This window comes from Uranotaenia lowii, chromosome 2 (genome assembly GCF_029784155.1).
Source record: "Uranotaenia lowii strain MFRU-FL chromosome 2, ASM2978415v1, whole genome shotgun sequence".
Classification (NCBI taxonomy): Eukaryota; Metazoa; Arthropoda; class Insecta; order Diptera; family Culicidae; genus Uranotaenia; species Uranotaenia lowii.
Window position 1 is genome coordinate 273,484,429 of NC_073692.1, and position 12,657 is coordinate 273,497,085.

Sequence of the window (12,657 nt, forward strand, 5' to 3'; positions counted from 1 at the left end):
AATTTTTGCCGAAAGCTGAAAACCAGTCACTGTAGAGGCATAATGAGAAACCCCCCGAGGCAGTATGAGCACCATTAATGAAGGCATAATGAGTGTTTTCTGCCGGGGATTCTAGCAGCAAATTGGACTCGATAAAGTCAACTGAGTAATAGAGCTACAGCGTCAAGGCCGTGCGAACGGGGGGGGGGTTTTAGGGGTTTAACCCCCCCCATGAGGATTTTTTCAAGTAAAATTTTCATCGAAGTAACGAAAAATTACTTGATTTTAAAATGTATTTGAAAATAAGTGTTAACAGGCAAGTCAGATTTTTTTCTCGCCTCCGGCGGAATTTAGTCTTAAATCACCCTTGGCTTGAGACATTTCGATGTAAGATACTTTGGTCCAAAACTGCAATTCAATTAATCTTTTGTATAGGAACTCAAAACTTGACATACAAAAAACCCTACCTCGTCTTCAGAATTGGTTTTTATTAAGAAGTGTAACTAAATAGGCACAGAGTTTTAAACGAACCATTTTTTTTATTTGAAAAAATTGTTTATTTCATTACAAATGTTAAGCTGATATGAAGTATTCTTCAAGAAATCAATTTCGACTACATTTTATTACGTGTTTTTTGTTTTTCTGAGTGCTCAACACAACACATATTTTACACAAGGCCTTACACCTTACATTTTTCTGAGGTGCAATGAATTTAATATGCAATATTTCTATCAGCTTTTGTTATTAAAATGACTTTTTTTTAAGTCAAAACGATTTGAGAAATTTCTGCATTGTTTATACAAAAATTTAAATCAAAAATATATCATTCAAAAATAAAAGTTTTAAATGAATTATCATCTTTCCTTAAAAATTCAAGTAATTTCGAGTTCCGCGAAAAAAGTTAGACAAGTTTTATGTTTTTTTTTACTTTTTTCATTTATCAAATTTTAAGATGTTTTAAACTGAATTTTAGATATTTTTAAGCAAACATGTAATATTTTTGCAGGTTTCAACAAATGTGTTAAATGAATCAAGTTTTTTTTACACTTTCTTACCGTTATGTCAAAAGTACTCCTATTTTTCCTTTCTTTTATTTGTTGAATTTTACATTTTTTAGATCGTGCATCATTTTCATCATAATAATATCCCTTGATTGGATGAAGATGGATGGATAAACAAAATCAGAATCAGATTTTTTCGTATATGCAGGTTTGGTAGTTATTAATATTCGATTTTACTTAGAACTGATACATTTTAAACTCCTTATCACCAAAACTCAAAGTGTTCAACCAAATTTGATAAAAGATTCGATTTCAGAACGCTTAAATCTACCAAATCAATCATTTAAAAAATTAGCACCAAAATGCTGCTGACTTGAGTCATCAATTAAATTATGTAAATTCTTATGGTGAAACGTGTTTATTAAAAAAACCTCCTGAAATGTTTTAAAAAACTTATCTTTTTCATTTTCATATTTTGTTAAAATTTTCAAATAAATTTACCGAGTTTTAAAGTACAGTTTTGTTTCCAATTCTTTCATTAACTTGCCGAATTTATTTGTCGAAATATTTGAATTTTAGAAATAATTTTAACAAATTTGTTTTTTTGAATTCTGAATTTTTGTGTACTTGGCACATAAGCCCTGAAATCTTAATTTTTAATAAGAAAATCAAAGTTTCAATCTCCTGTTCTTTTCAGGACCCAATAATTCAATCGAAAGTGACAAAATACTTAGAGCTTGTAGTTTTAAACTTTAAAACATGTGATTGTAAATAAAAAAAACTTTTCATTAATTTTCTTTAGATAAAATCGTCTTTTATAAATCGATTATGATTTTTAAATTAATCTTTAAAAGTTTGAAACATGATTTTAAGTAGATAGCAACCTTAAACTAAATTTTAGTGCGAAATGTTAACTAACTTAATTGTTCTTCCCATATTTGTTGTAACTTGGAACTCTTATCTTTCAATTTTAATCACTTTTCTTTCATTGATCATTCACGAAATTACCCATTTCCCAACATTTCCTGAATTGAACATGAAGTTGTTTTTTTGATCTTCAAAAATGAACAATTCAAACCATTAATTTTTCTATAAATAGGTTTTTTCTCTGATTTCTTTCTGGCACTTTTCAAACAATAATAAATATACCTTTTTTTATCAAATTTAATTAAACCATCAATCATTTCAATTCTCCAAAGTTCAAGTTGGTTTTTCAGTTATCGAAAATTCACATTTTTAATCGCGATTAAATATTTTTTGTTCAAATTCAAAATACTACAGTGGAATTTTTCAATCACTTTTCAGTTGAAAATGAAGAAAACATTTTAATTAAGATGAATAAAAATTAACAATTATTATCATTTTCATAAAAACTGATCATGGTTAGTTTTTTTTTATCTGATTGGACATATATTTTGGAATTCAGATTTCTTTTAAGCTCTGTTATTTTGAAACGTTTACTTTAAATGAGCTTAGAAATTCTTTTGAAACAAATTTCAAGTTTAGAATAAATAACATCATTTTGAAAAAAATTATCAATGATTTAACGAAAATTTTAAACTTACATTGTGATATGATTTTGTTTTTTTCATGAGTCCAATTTATTTTTAGTTTGTGTCGTAATCATGAGTGAAAAACGGTTTTAGAAATTCCTTTCCTTTTTTTATTGTTTATTTTTGGTATTGCTATTATTTTACCTTAATTTGAAATTCGAAAACCCCCCCCATGGACGGGTCCTTCGCACGGGCCTGTACAGCGTAACTTGTATCGTCTGACGATTTGGCCTATTGGTAAGATGTCGGAGAGGTAATCGAGTTCGATTCCTGGTCGAGGTGATTTTTTTTTTCATTTATCATTCATGATCATGATTGCACTAAACGGTGAGGCGTAGATTCATCAAACAAAGCAATAACAACAAAATAATCTAGGTCTGTTTGTAGAATTCAAAGAATTAACACATGCTCATACATTATGTTTCTGGTGTTTTGTTTGACGAATGGTGTTTTGAAGCTATTAGCCGTATAATGTAACAATAAAAAAAAATCAATCATAAATGGTATGTGCAAAAAAAAATCCCCTCGAACAGAAATCGAACTTGAGTCTACTGATTACCTCCCCGACACCTTACCAATAGGCCAAAACGACAGACGAAACAAGCCAAGCTGTAGCTCTATTATTCAGTAGACTTCATCGAGTTGAATTCGCTGCTAAATTCCTCGGCAGAAATTGCTCATTATGCCTTCATTGATAGTGCTCTGTTCACCTCTAGTGAACAAATGAAAGTAAAAGAGCATTTTAAAATTGGTTAAAGTGAAAAATCGAAAATTTTATGATGTTGAAAATTGAGAAACAATGTGTAGATCATGTTGCAGTGCGTACATTTCAGATCAAGATGATTTAAAGGTCATAAAAGCTTATTTGGTGATGCTCAAAAATTATAATATTTTCGTCACTTGAGAACCTAGCTGGTTATTATTTAATATTTCTGTAAAGATGAAAAGGATATTTCTTTTTTGGTGAAAAATTAATACTATGGGTAGTACGAAACAAGTCCTTATGAAAATTTGTTTAAGAAAATACGTACTTATGTAGAAAAAAGGAGTGCTCATTATGCCCTCATCTCCCCTAAAAGGAAAAAAATGAATTCAAGAATTCATTAAATTTTTATTAAAAAAAAATGCTAAGACAATTGTGACAAATTTAGATTGGAGTTAGGTCATTTAGCCTCGTTAGCCTTGTCAATTATTAACAAAAAAAAACAACAAAATTAATGGTTTCGTTAGATAAGTACATTCCTTATTTAGAGTAGTATAAAGTGAAGATTGCCTGGAAATGTTCTACGTATGTTTTTGACGCAACCACATAGAAGTGATTTATTGCTGCCTAGCTGACAGTGCTCTGAGTACAGAGTAGGGTATGCAAAAAAGTGCATAATCTCTAGCAACGTCAAACCGCAACTGACCCAGACCGGCAGCCGGGCAGCGACAAAGTTTCACGTGAGGCTTGGTTGGACCAGTCAAGTTCAAGGCTGGAGTGCGGTCAGCTGCCTATGTTACACGATTTTTTTTTTCGATGCTAAACATGAGTCATTAATATTAGAGGCTCGATTCTGATGACGACAGCTGTCTCCGAGTGTCTAGACGGATTAGATCGAACTAGAAACTGTGTAACAAGCTCGGTGCCTGTAATTATTAACATTTCAACGGCATTTTCATCTCGAAAACCAGGAAATGGCTGTCAATAGCATCGGTTCTGCTAGCCGGCAAATGTCGTCCAGCATTCCTTGAATCGAACAACGGGAACTAATGGCGCGGAAAACGTCGACGCTTGGAAGGATATCGAACTGGGCTGCTGCTCACGCAAATCATTCTCGACTATCTTATCTATTTGGTATAAAAGCTCAGGGGCCTGGAGCAGTAAAGTATCATTCAGTGCTGAGTTCTCTAAGCTTCTAAGTGATCTGTTCATCCCGAACCTCCAAATCTCCAATCATCATGAAATTCTTCGTCGCTATTGCCGTCGTTGCTTTGGCCACTGGAGCCTGGGTGAGTTGTATAATATAAGCTTTTTAAACTTCAAAACGCATTTTTACAGTTTAGAATTTCCTCTGGAAATCGAAATTGAAATAGAAATAGAAATGGATTTCTGTTTTCCACCAGCTCAAGGATCAAGTGTTATTTTGAAAACAACTTACCAACGTGTTTTCTTTAAAACTAAATATTCTTACTCTTTTTTGAAGGCCTTGACCATCGAGCAGCAGAAGAAGGCCGAAGCCTATGGAGCCGAGTGTGTCAAGTCGGTCGGAATCGCTCCGGAATCGGCCATCAAGCTGAAGAAGGGAGATTTCTCGTCCGCCGACGACAAGACCAAGTGCTTCTCCAAGTGTGTCCTGGAGAAGGCCGGATTCATGAACGCCCAGGGTGAAATCCAAGAGAAGACTGTCATCGACAAGCTGTCGATCGATCATGACCGCAGCAAGGTTGAGGCCACCCTGAAGAAGTGCAGCCAGAAGGGAGTCAACCCATGCGATACTGCCTTCAAGGCTTACACCTGTTTCTACAACACCAAAGCCGGACTGGTCTAAGTTTCCTAGAAGAAGGTCGTAGAGATGGGGTAAAATAAATCTGTGATGAATGATTGGAGGATGTATTAGCGAGATTCGAAAATATTTTTTTGTTAGAATTGTGACTTTTTTTATGTTGTTATGTATTTATGAAAATAGAAATTCCAATTTTATTTTAATTTAATACTTGTATGATCCGTAAAGTGTATCACAAACAAACCAATGAAATATATCAAACACCAACTCACAATATTTTAGTAATGCAACCGCAGTGTCAAGGTTTTTCAATTGGGTATTTATAACCTTGTTTCTCAATTTAAAGTGTTTGATTTTGTAGAACACTATTTAAATGCTAATCAAAATTCAACTGACTTTGAAATATTACAAAAAAAAACTGAATAAAAATCGAAAACTACCTAGGCGGCCTAGGCTTCCTTAAGCTGTTCCAAAAAAAAATCGAAATATATCGGCCAATGACTACAAACAAAATAAAATCAGAAAACCAACCGGGTTTGTCAAAATACAGCCCCCTTTCGTTTTTGGCAGCACGCTCGAAAACTTTGCATTGCCAAATTCAAACCGTACCAAAATCTAACGGTTTTTTCAAAACTTTTTTTGGCACTTTTTACTAAAACTAAACCATTGTTATTATTTTTAATCGCGCCATTTAAAAAAAAAATTTATAACTTTTAGTCATTTTTTGATATTTTTCAACATATTTTGTCACATTTAAAACTCTTTTATTATGTTTAAAATATTCGTTATTTATATAATTTTGGTAATTTTGTTATTTAACATATTTTTTAGATTTTTTTTGTCATTTCGGTCGGTTTTATGCAATTTGTATGTTTTTCCTAATTGTTTTACATTTCATATCGTTAAGGAAATGACGATGCTTATGGTAATTATATAGGTCTTCTTAAAGCGGAAAATATTAGACGATATTATTTTTAAAAAATCGTTCGATTTTGGGCCAAAATTGAATTTCGTCAAAAACTAATGTTATCAAAAAATCGTTCTGATATTTCATCACAGCAATAAGAGACAAAAAATCCGTGCTTCGTTTCTCAAGCAAATTTTAATTAATGGTTCTTTCCGAATAGATGAGCTGAAAAAAACTATCCATATTTGCATAAATCAACAAAATTAGTGTTCTCGGTACGATGACAAGACAGTAGATTCCGTTAATTTGAACGTTTTTATTGATGATCGTTAAATTATACCTGCAACCGATATCGTACTATTACAAAATTATGTTTCATGTGCTATTATAAGAATATTGCAATGTTTGCATCCAGCATTATTTGTTGTGTTTACATTCTGTAGTTTGTGTTGTACTTACGTTTAGTGCCTACTTTATGGATAGTCTTGTTGTCGTCCTGAACGTTATTTGTTGTGTAAACTGTGATTTTTAAAAACCATTTTTTAATTGAATTACGTAAACACTAATTTTGTAAGTTTTGTATGTTACCTGATCGGTGCCTTGTTTTGTACAACACGTATATCTTTTCTGATAATAGCCGAACAATCTGTGATAGCAAACTGTGATAACTAGGTTAGATTTACAATTTTAAATCATACAAGTTTCTTGTTTACCTTTTGTAACTAATAACACTAATAGCCGATCAATCTGTGATAGCAAACTTCGAACAAATTGTATAATAGTGACTGTAAGATATTTTAATTAGTTATATAAATATAGACTTTTAGAGTGAAATAAACCTGTTAATCACCTTATGGATTCGATCGCTTTTTCTTACTATTTTTATACTATACTACCGGAAGGCTCACCTTGACAGCTCACACCAACCATTGGAGTCGTATCTCGGTGGGGTTCTTTTGGTAGCGGAGGTGCGTTCGTACATGACGGAACACTCCCCCCCAGTACGCAGGAACCATTTCCGAGCGAACTATGCTTTGCACCGACGTCCAAAACTGCCAACTTCACAGCCGGCCGTTCGTAGATATTATGAGGAGTTCGCACTGTTGCACTGCGCACCTGGCCATTTTTAAGGTTGATACTTGTAACCCGTCCCTTGGGCCACGTATTCCTGGGAAGATCTGGATCAACGATGACTACAATATCACCAACTTCAATCGGCTTCACCGGATAATGCCACTTGGTTCGGCGGTTTATTGTCGGTAGATATTCGTTAAGCCATCTTTTCCAGAAAAAGTTTGCGTAAATTTGCGAGGTCTTCCAGCTGTTCTTTAACGTAGCGAGGCTTTCATGGTACGGTACAAGTGGCTTAGATCCATTCGAAGATCCCAACAAAAAATGATTAGGCGTCAAAGCTTCACTTTCGATGTCGTCGATTGGAACGTAAGTAAGCGGCCGTGAATTGATTATATTTTCGACTTCTAGTAGGCCGTTTCGCAGAACTTCATCTGTAGGAAGTCGAGGAAGTTTGATGTTGGTCAATACCTTTTTGACTGATTGCACCAATCTCTCCCAGCTTCCTCCCATGTGAGGACTACTAGGAGGTAGAAATGTCCATTTCGTGTCAGATGTTTCGAATTCCGCCATAAGCTTATCTTGGTCAAGCAGTCGTAGATTTTCCATCAGCTCACGGTTCGCACCGATAAAGTTTGTGCCGCGATCACTGAATATTTCCAACGGTGTTCCACGTCTAGCCATGAAGTTCCGTAAAGCCATAATACAGGAGCTAGTGTTTAAAGAGTGCGCAATCTCGATGTGGACAGCCCTGACAACTAAACACGTTATTAACATTCCCCATCTTTTTTCTACTCTTCTACCTACTATAACTTGCATTGGGCCAAAATAATCGACGCCAGTGTATGTAAAAGGCTTGGAATAAGCAGCCATTCTGGCTAGTGGTAGATCAGCCATAGCTGGTGGTTGCGGAGAGGCTCGATTATTCTTGCAGGTTTGACATTCATTTCGGATTTTGTAACAAACCCTACGCAGTTGTGGAATTCTATATTTTTGTCGAAGCTCGTTTACAACTGCTTCGTGATGAAGATGGTGGTAACGCTCGTGCATGAAACGTACGATCAGTGTTGTAACGTGGTGAGTTTTTGGAAGGATTATTGGATGAACGGCAGGAGTGGGAATATATGGACAGCCAGCGATTCTTCCTTGCATTCGTAATATTCCGTGTTCATCAACAAAGGGGGATAGATTATAAAGCTTACTTTTTCTTGGTAAAGACTTTCCATTCGGTTCGGATAATAGCGAAATTTCCGTTCGAAATTCATCGAACTGCACCTGTCGATAGATGCATCTCTCTGCTGCCAGAAGTTCTTGTTGTTTAAGAAAGCCGGTCGTAGGGTCACCACGCGAAAACCTCGCACAAAAGTTCCTAACATAGCGTACAACAAAAGCTGTGCTTCGTACAAGTTTCCACCAGTTTGAAAAATTGATGACATTGAACAAAGGTTCTCGAATCGAGTGCAGGTTGGTTACATGTTGTATTTCATTGATCGTGGTCCCATGGTCAACAGGTTGTTCAGGCCATAGGTGTGGTTGTTGCCATAAGAATGCAGGTCCTTTGAACCAACGACTAGAAGAGGTTAAGTCAGGTAATCTTTGCCATTTGGTGCCATCATCAGCCACATTTTCCTTCGTAGGAACCCAATTCCATTCTTTTAACTCAGAGTGTTCTAGTATTTCGCTTACTCTTGGAGCAACGAACTTGCTATACCTACGATGATCCGAACGGAGCCAGCATAGAACATCTCTCGAGTCTGTCCAAAAAAATCGCGATCGAATAGGTATTCTGTGACTTTCTTCTATATTTTTCGCTAAGCGCACTCCTATAACGGCTCCTTGGAGCTCGAGACGGGGTATCGAGATGTATCGCAGAGGGGCGACGCGTGTTTTTGCCGTAATAAGGGAGCATTCAATTTCTTCACCTTCTTCAAAGCGAAAAAACGCGACAGCAGCGTAACCGTTCTCGCTAGCGTCCACAAACACATGGAGTTGAATGTTGTTTTTTGTCGATACGGTCGTTTTTATTCTATAACATCGAGGAATAGACACTGACTGTACCTGGTTGAGCACGCTGAGCCATGTTTGCCATTTTGTGAAATGCGCAGCTGTGATTTGACTATCCCAACTGATTCCGGAACGCCAAATTTCTTGCAATAGAACCTTTAGGTACATAAGTACATTTGCAAGTAACCCTAGAGGATCATAGATCAACATTAGTATTCGAAGAACTTCTCTTTTTGTCGGTATTTCAACTCCCGATAATAATTCTTCTTTGCAACGACTAGGAACCTTGAAGGTAAAACAGTCGTTTGTGGTATTCCACCACATGCCCAAGATTTTCTCAGTTGCTAGTTCGCTACTCACATCCAAACTTTTCTGAGTGCAGTTTTGTTCTCCCATAGCATCCATGACGCTACTGCAGTTCGACAACCATCCTCGGATCTCGAAGCCACCATCAGCGTGAATCAAACGAACAGCTTTTGATAACACCACTGCCTCTTCTTCCGTTTCAACGCTGATGAGCATGTCATCCACGTATGTATCCTCCTCTATAGCTCGCACTGCTGCTGGATACTGTTCAATAAAACGTTTGGCATTGAGGTTTTTGACGTATTGTGCGCTACTAGGAGAACAGCTTGCCCCAAAGGTCATAACCTGCATTAAGTAGACAATCGGTTCCTTCCCTGGTTTTCCATCATTCCACAAGAAACGCTGACAATGTTGATCTTCTTTATTCATACGAACCTGGTGGAACATCTCTCTGACGTCCCCTGTTACCGCCACTCGATACTCGCGAAATCGTTGAAGTATGCTAGGCAAAGGCTTGACTTGGTCTGGGCCTTTCAATAAGAATGAGTTTAAAGACACCCCTCCAACTTTCGCTGCTGCGTCCCACACGATTCTCAATTTCGCTGGCTTGTTGGGATTGTACACAGGAAATATAGGTAAGTACCACGTCCGACCGGCAAAGTCGACTTCTTCCTTTGGTGATATTTTTCGTATGTACCCCTTTGATTCGTAATCAAGAATCTTCTCCTGCATAGCTGCAGCTGTTGCAGGTTCGCGTAGTAAACGTTTTTCTAGACAGCTGTGACGCTTTTTCGCCATGTTTTTGCTATCGGGAAGACTCACAGTATCGTACCGCCATAGTAAGCACGTTTCGTAACTACGCCCAGCACGAACGGTATTAGATTGCAATAGCATCAATGCTCGTTCATCGTCCTTTGACATCGTTTCTTTGTAGTTACTTTTAATTCCTAAACTGTCCAACGAGAAGAAATTTTTTACAGCCAAATGCAGTTCATCACATTGACAGATGTGGTAGTTGCGAACCCTTCTATCTCCTGCTGATTCATCAAAGCCTTTCGTCGCGCACGGGCCATAAATCACCCAGCCTAGACGGGTCAACACAGCTGTTGGTTCGTGTTCTAATCCTTCTCGTGAATCTAGTGGATGCTCCAGTCTGACATTGTCTATTCCCAAGAGAATACGAGGTTTCGCATTTGTATACGCATCTACTGGAATATTGCAAAGGTGGTGAAAGGATTTTTTCATGTCTGATACAGACAAAGTTTGTGGGGGAAGATCTAGACTAGGCACAGTGTGCACTTTCGGAATATTGAAGATCTTTTGGGGTGAACGGATACCTATGATATCGACTGAACATTGAATTGAACCCGCCTCATATCGGCCATGTCCGCCCGTCCAGTTTATGCACAGTGGGTGAGTCTCTCCATCCAATTGTAAATCTTCATACAGACTGTGCTCCATTAGTGTACAGGTGGAGCCACCATCAAAGAATGCATACGTATCTATGGACTTGCCTTTTCCCCTCAACGTTACTGGAATGTACTTCAAAAGAACTCCGCCTACCGGATAGTGATGTGCGTTACATGTTTCTCTCGGCATTGAACTACTAGCTGATTTGTGTTTGCTATCATCATGTAGTAGCCAATGATGCAGATAGTTGCAGCCGTTAACATTACAAGCAACCTTCCTTTCGCAGGTCTTGAAATGTTTTGTCAGACACTTCCTACAAATCTTTTTGTCGTTTATCAAAGACCATCGTGATTGTGTTGACATGTTACGAAATTTGGGGCATTTGTCTAATTCACTGCATTCTCCATTGCAGGCATCCCAAGCAGATATATTTACCTCTTCAGTAGTGTATTCAGCATGAAGGTGCAAAAATGCCTCCTCCCTTTTTGCCTTCTTCGTCAAAGTCTTAGGCTTTGTTATTTTGGTTAATGCTTCTACGAGATTTCCAAGCCATTTGTTGAAGTCTAACAGCGATGAACCTGCAGTTTCGTGGGAGTGTAGGGCCCACTGCATCTGTAAAGATGGCGGCAAACTATCAATAAGTTCCGAGACCAATGTCACGTTGTACAGACGCTCATCTAACTGACATGCTTGGATTGTTGCACATAGATTCTGCACTGCTAAACCGAAATCGATAATCGTTTCTAGTTTGTCTTCTTTAGGCGGTGTAATCAATCGAACTCTTTTCACCATCGTTGCTACTATTGATTCTGGATTTCCAAAATGTGTTTTCAGTCGGCTCATGATGGCAGGTACGTTATCAGGATGCAATAGGAGACATTTTACCGTATTTAAAGCCCTATCAAAGAGACTCCTCTCCAACCGTTCAAGTAGTTCGTCATTACGAAATGCACACATTCTAACAGTCCTTTCATAAGCTGCGATGAATCTTGGCCAATCCTCAGGGTCGCCACCGAAACGAGGTAAATCTTTCACGATTTGTCTTGCTGTTAAATGGTCAGCACTCAATGGAACTTCAAATGGTCGTTGAGAAGGTAACAATTGAAGATGCGATGGTGGTTGATTCAATCGCAACTGGGGCACTTGATGCTGGCTAGTAGACTGGTACTGTGGTGGTATCGAGAAATGTTGATGTGATTCATGTAATTCATACTGCGGCTGCTGATATCTTTTCTGATTCTTTCCACCGGGGAAAGGGGTTGATGCCAAGGGCGTTGGTAGATCTAGGCGGTGCCGGGAAATATCGGTATACCCCGGAAGTAATGTTTCATGGATCACTTTACTTTCAGAATCGCCTAAATTTTCGGTTTTAGAAAGCCACTCTTCGATCTTATTAATGCTACTCAAGTCGTCTGACTCCGAATCATCCGCTTCAAGGAGTTGTTTATCTAATTCTAGCCTTTCTTCCAACTGCTTCTTTTCCAAAGACTGTCGTACTTCTAAAGCTCTCATTTCATGTTCTCGTAAACGCAAAGATCGCCTCGAACTTTTGGTTGACGATGTTTCTGGATTTTGATTCGCTTTTTTAGTAGATGTTAGCTGCGGTTCGCTGGTAAATTGTACTAGAGGTTTGTTAAGTGTTTCCTGAATATTGATCTTCGGTTGACCCAATTCTGGAAAAACCATCAACGGCGCCTTCGACGGTTGAAGAGACGGCCACTGCACTAGCTCTTGTTCGAACTGCGTTTGCCTTTGTTGCACCGTACCCGGAGGCTTCTGCCGCGGCTCTTGCAGTTCCTTTTCATCTGCTATTTGCTGCTGCCTACGCTGCCACTGTTGAATAGACTTCAATTGGGCCTGCAACTCATGCCTTTCCTTGTCGAGCTCTGCTCGGATGCACTTATTACAGCTCCAGTCCCGATGAGCAACGCTGTCATCTA

The 12,657-nt window shown here is 37.7% G+C and overlaps 3 protein-coding genes across 3 annotated transcripts in view; 1 reads left to right on the forward strand and 2 right to left on the reverse strand.

Moving 5' to 3' along the window:
- Nucleotides 1–4,389: 4,389 nt before the first annotated feature.
- On the forward strand, nucleotides 4,390–5,222 carry LOC129748311 (general odorant-binding protein 56d-like). Its single transcript, XM_055742860.1, has 2 exons — nucleotides 4,390–4,525; nucleotides 4,720–5,222. The coding sequence occupies exons 1-2, from the start codon at nucleotides 4,475–4,477 to the stop codon at nucleotides 5,062–5,064; spliced, it is 396 nt and encodes a 131-aa protein (XP_055598835.1). The 5' UTR covers nucleotides 4,390–4,474; the 3' UTR covers nucleotides 5,065–5,222.
- Nucleotides 5,223–6,808: 1,586 nt separating this feature from the next.
- LOC129742668 (uncharacterized) lies at nucleotides 6,809–7,699 on the reverse strand. Its single transcript, XM_055734595.1, has one exon. The coding sequence runs from the start codon at nucleotides 7,697–7,699 to the stop codon at nucleotides 6,809–6,811; it is 891 nt and encodes a 296-aa protein (XP_055590570.1).
- Nucleotides 7,700–8,466: 767 nt separating this feature from the next.
- LOC129742669 (uncharacterized) overlaps nucleotides 8,467–12,657 on the reverse strand; it is a 14,633-nt gene continuing 10,442 nt past the window's right edge. Inside the window, exons 2-3 of the mRNA XM_055734596.1 lie at nucleotides 9,056–12,654; nucleotides 8,467–8,553 (exon numbers count right to left, since the gene is read on the reverse strand). Coding sequence (XP_055590571.1) covers nucleotides 8,467–8,553; nucleotides 9,056–12,654 — 3,686 coding nt within the window. The remainder of the gene's footprint in view (nucleotides 8,554–9,055; nucleotides 12,655–12,657) is intronic.

What these genes read in the sequence shown, in the direction of transcription:
- LOC129742668 (XM_055734595.1), bottom strand. Translation starts at nt 7,699, where the DNA reads ATGGCTTTACGGAACTTCATGGCTAGACGTGGAACACCGTTGGAAATA.
- LOC129748311 (XM_055742860.1), top strand. Translation starts at nt 4,475, where the DNA reads ATGAAATTCTTCGTCGCTATTGCCGTCGTTGCTTTGGCCACTGGAGCC. An exon ending in CTTTGGCCACTGGAGCCTGG is followed by an intron (nt 4,526 to 4,719) that starts GTGAGTTGTATA and finishes TCTTTTTTGAAG; the next exon opens with GCCTTGACCATCGAGCAGCA.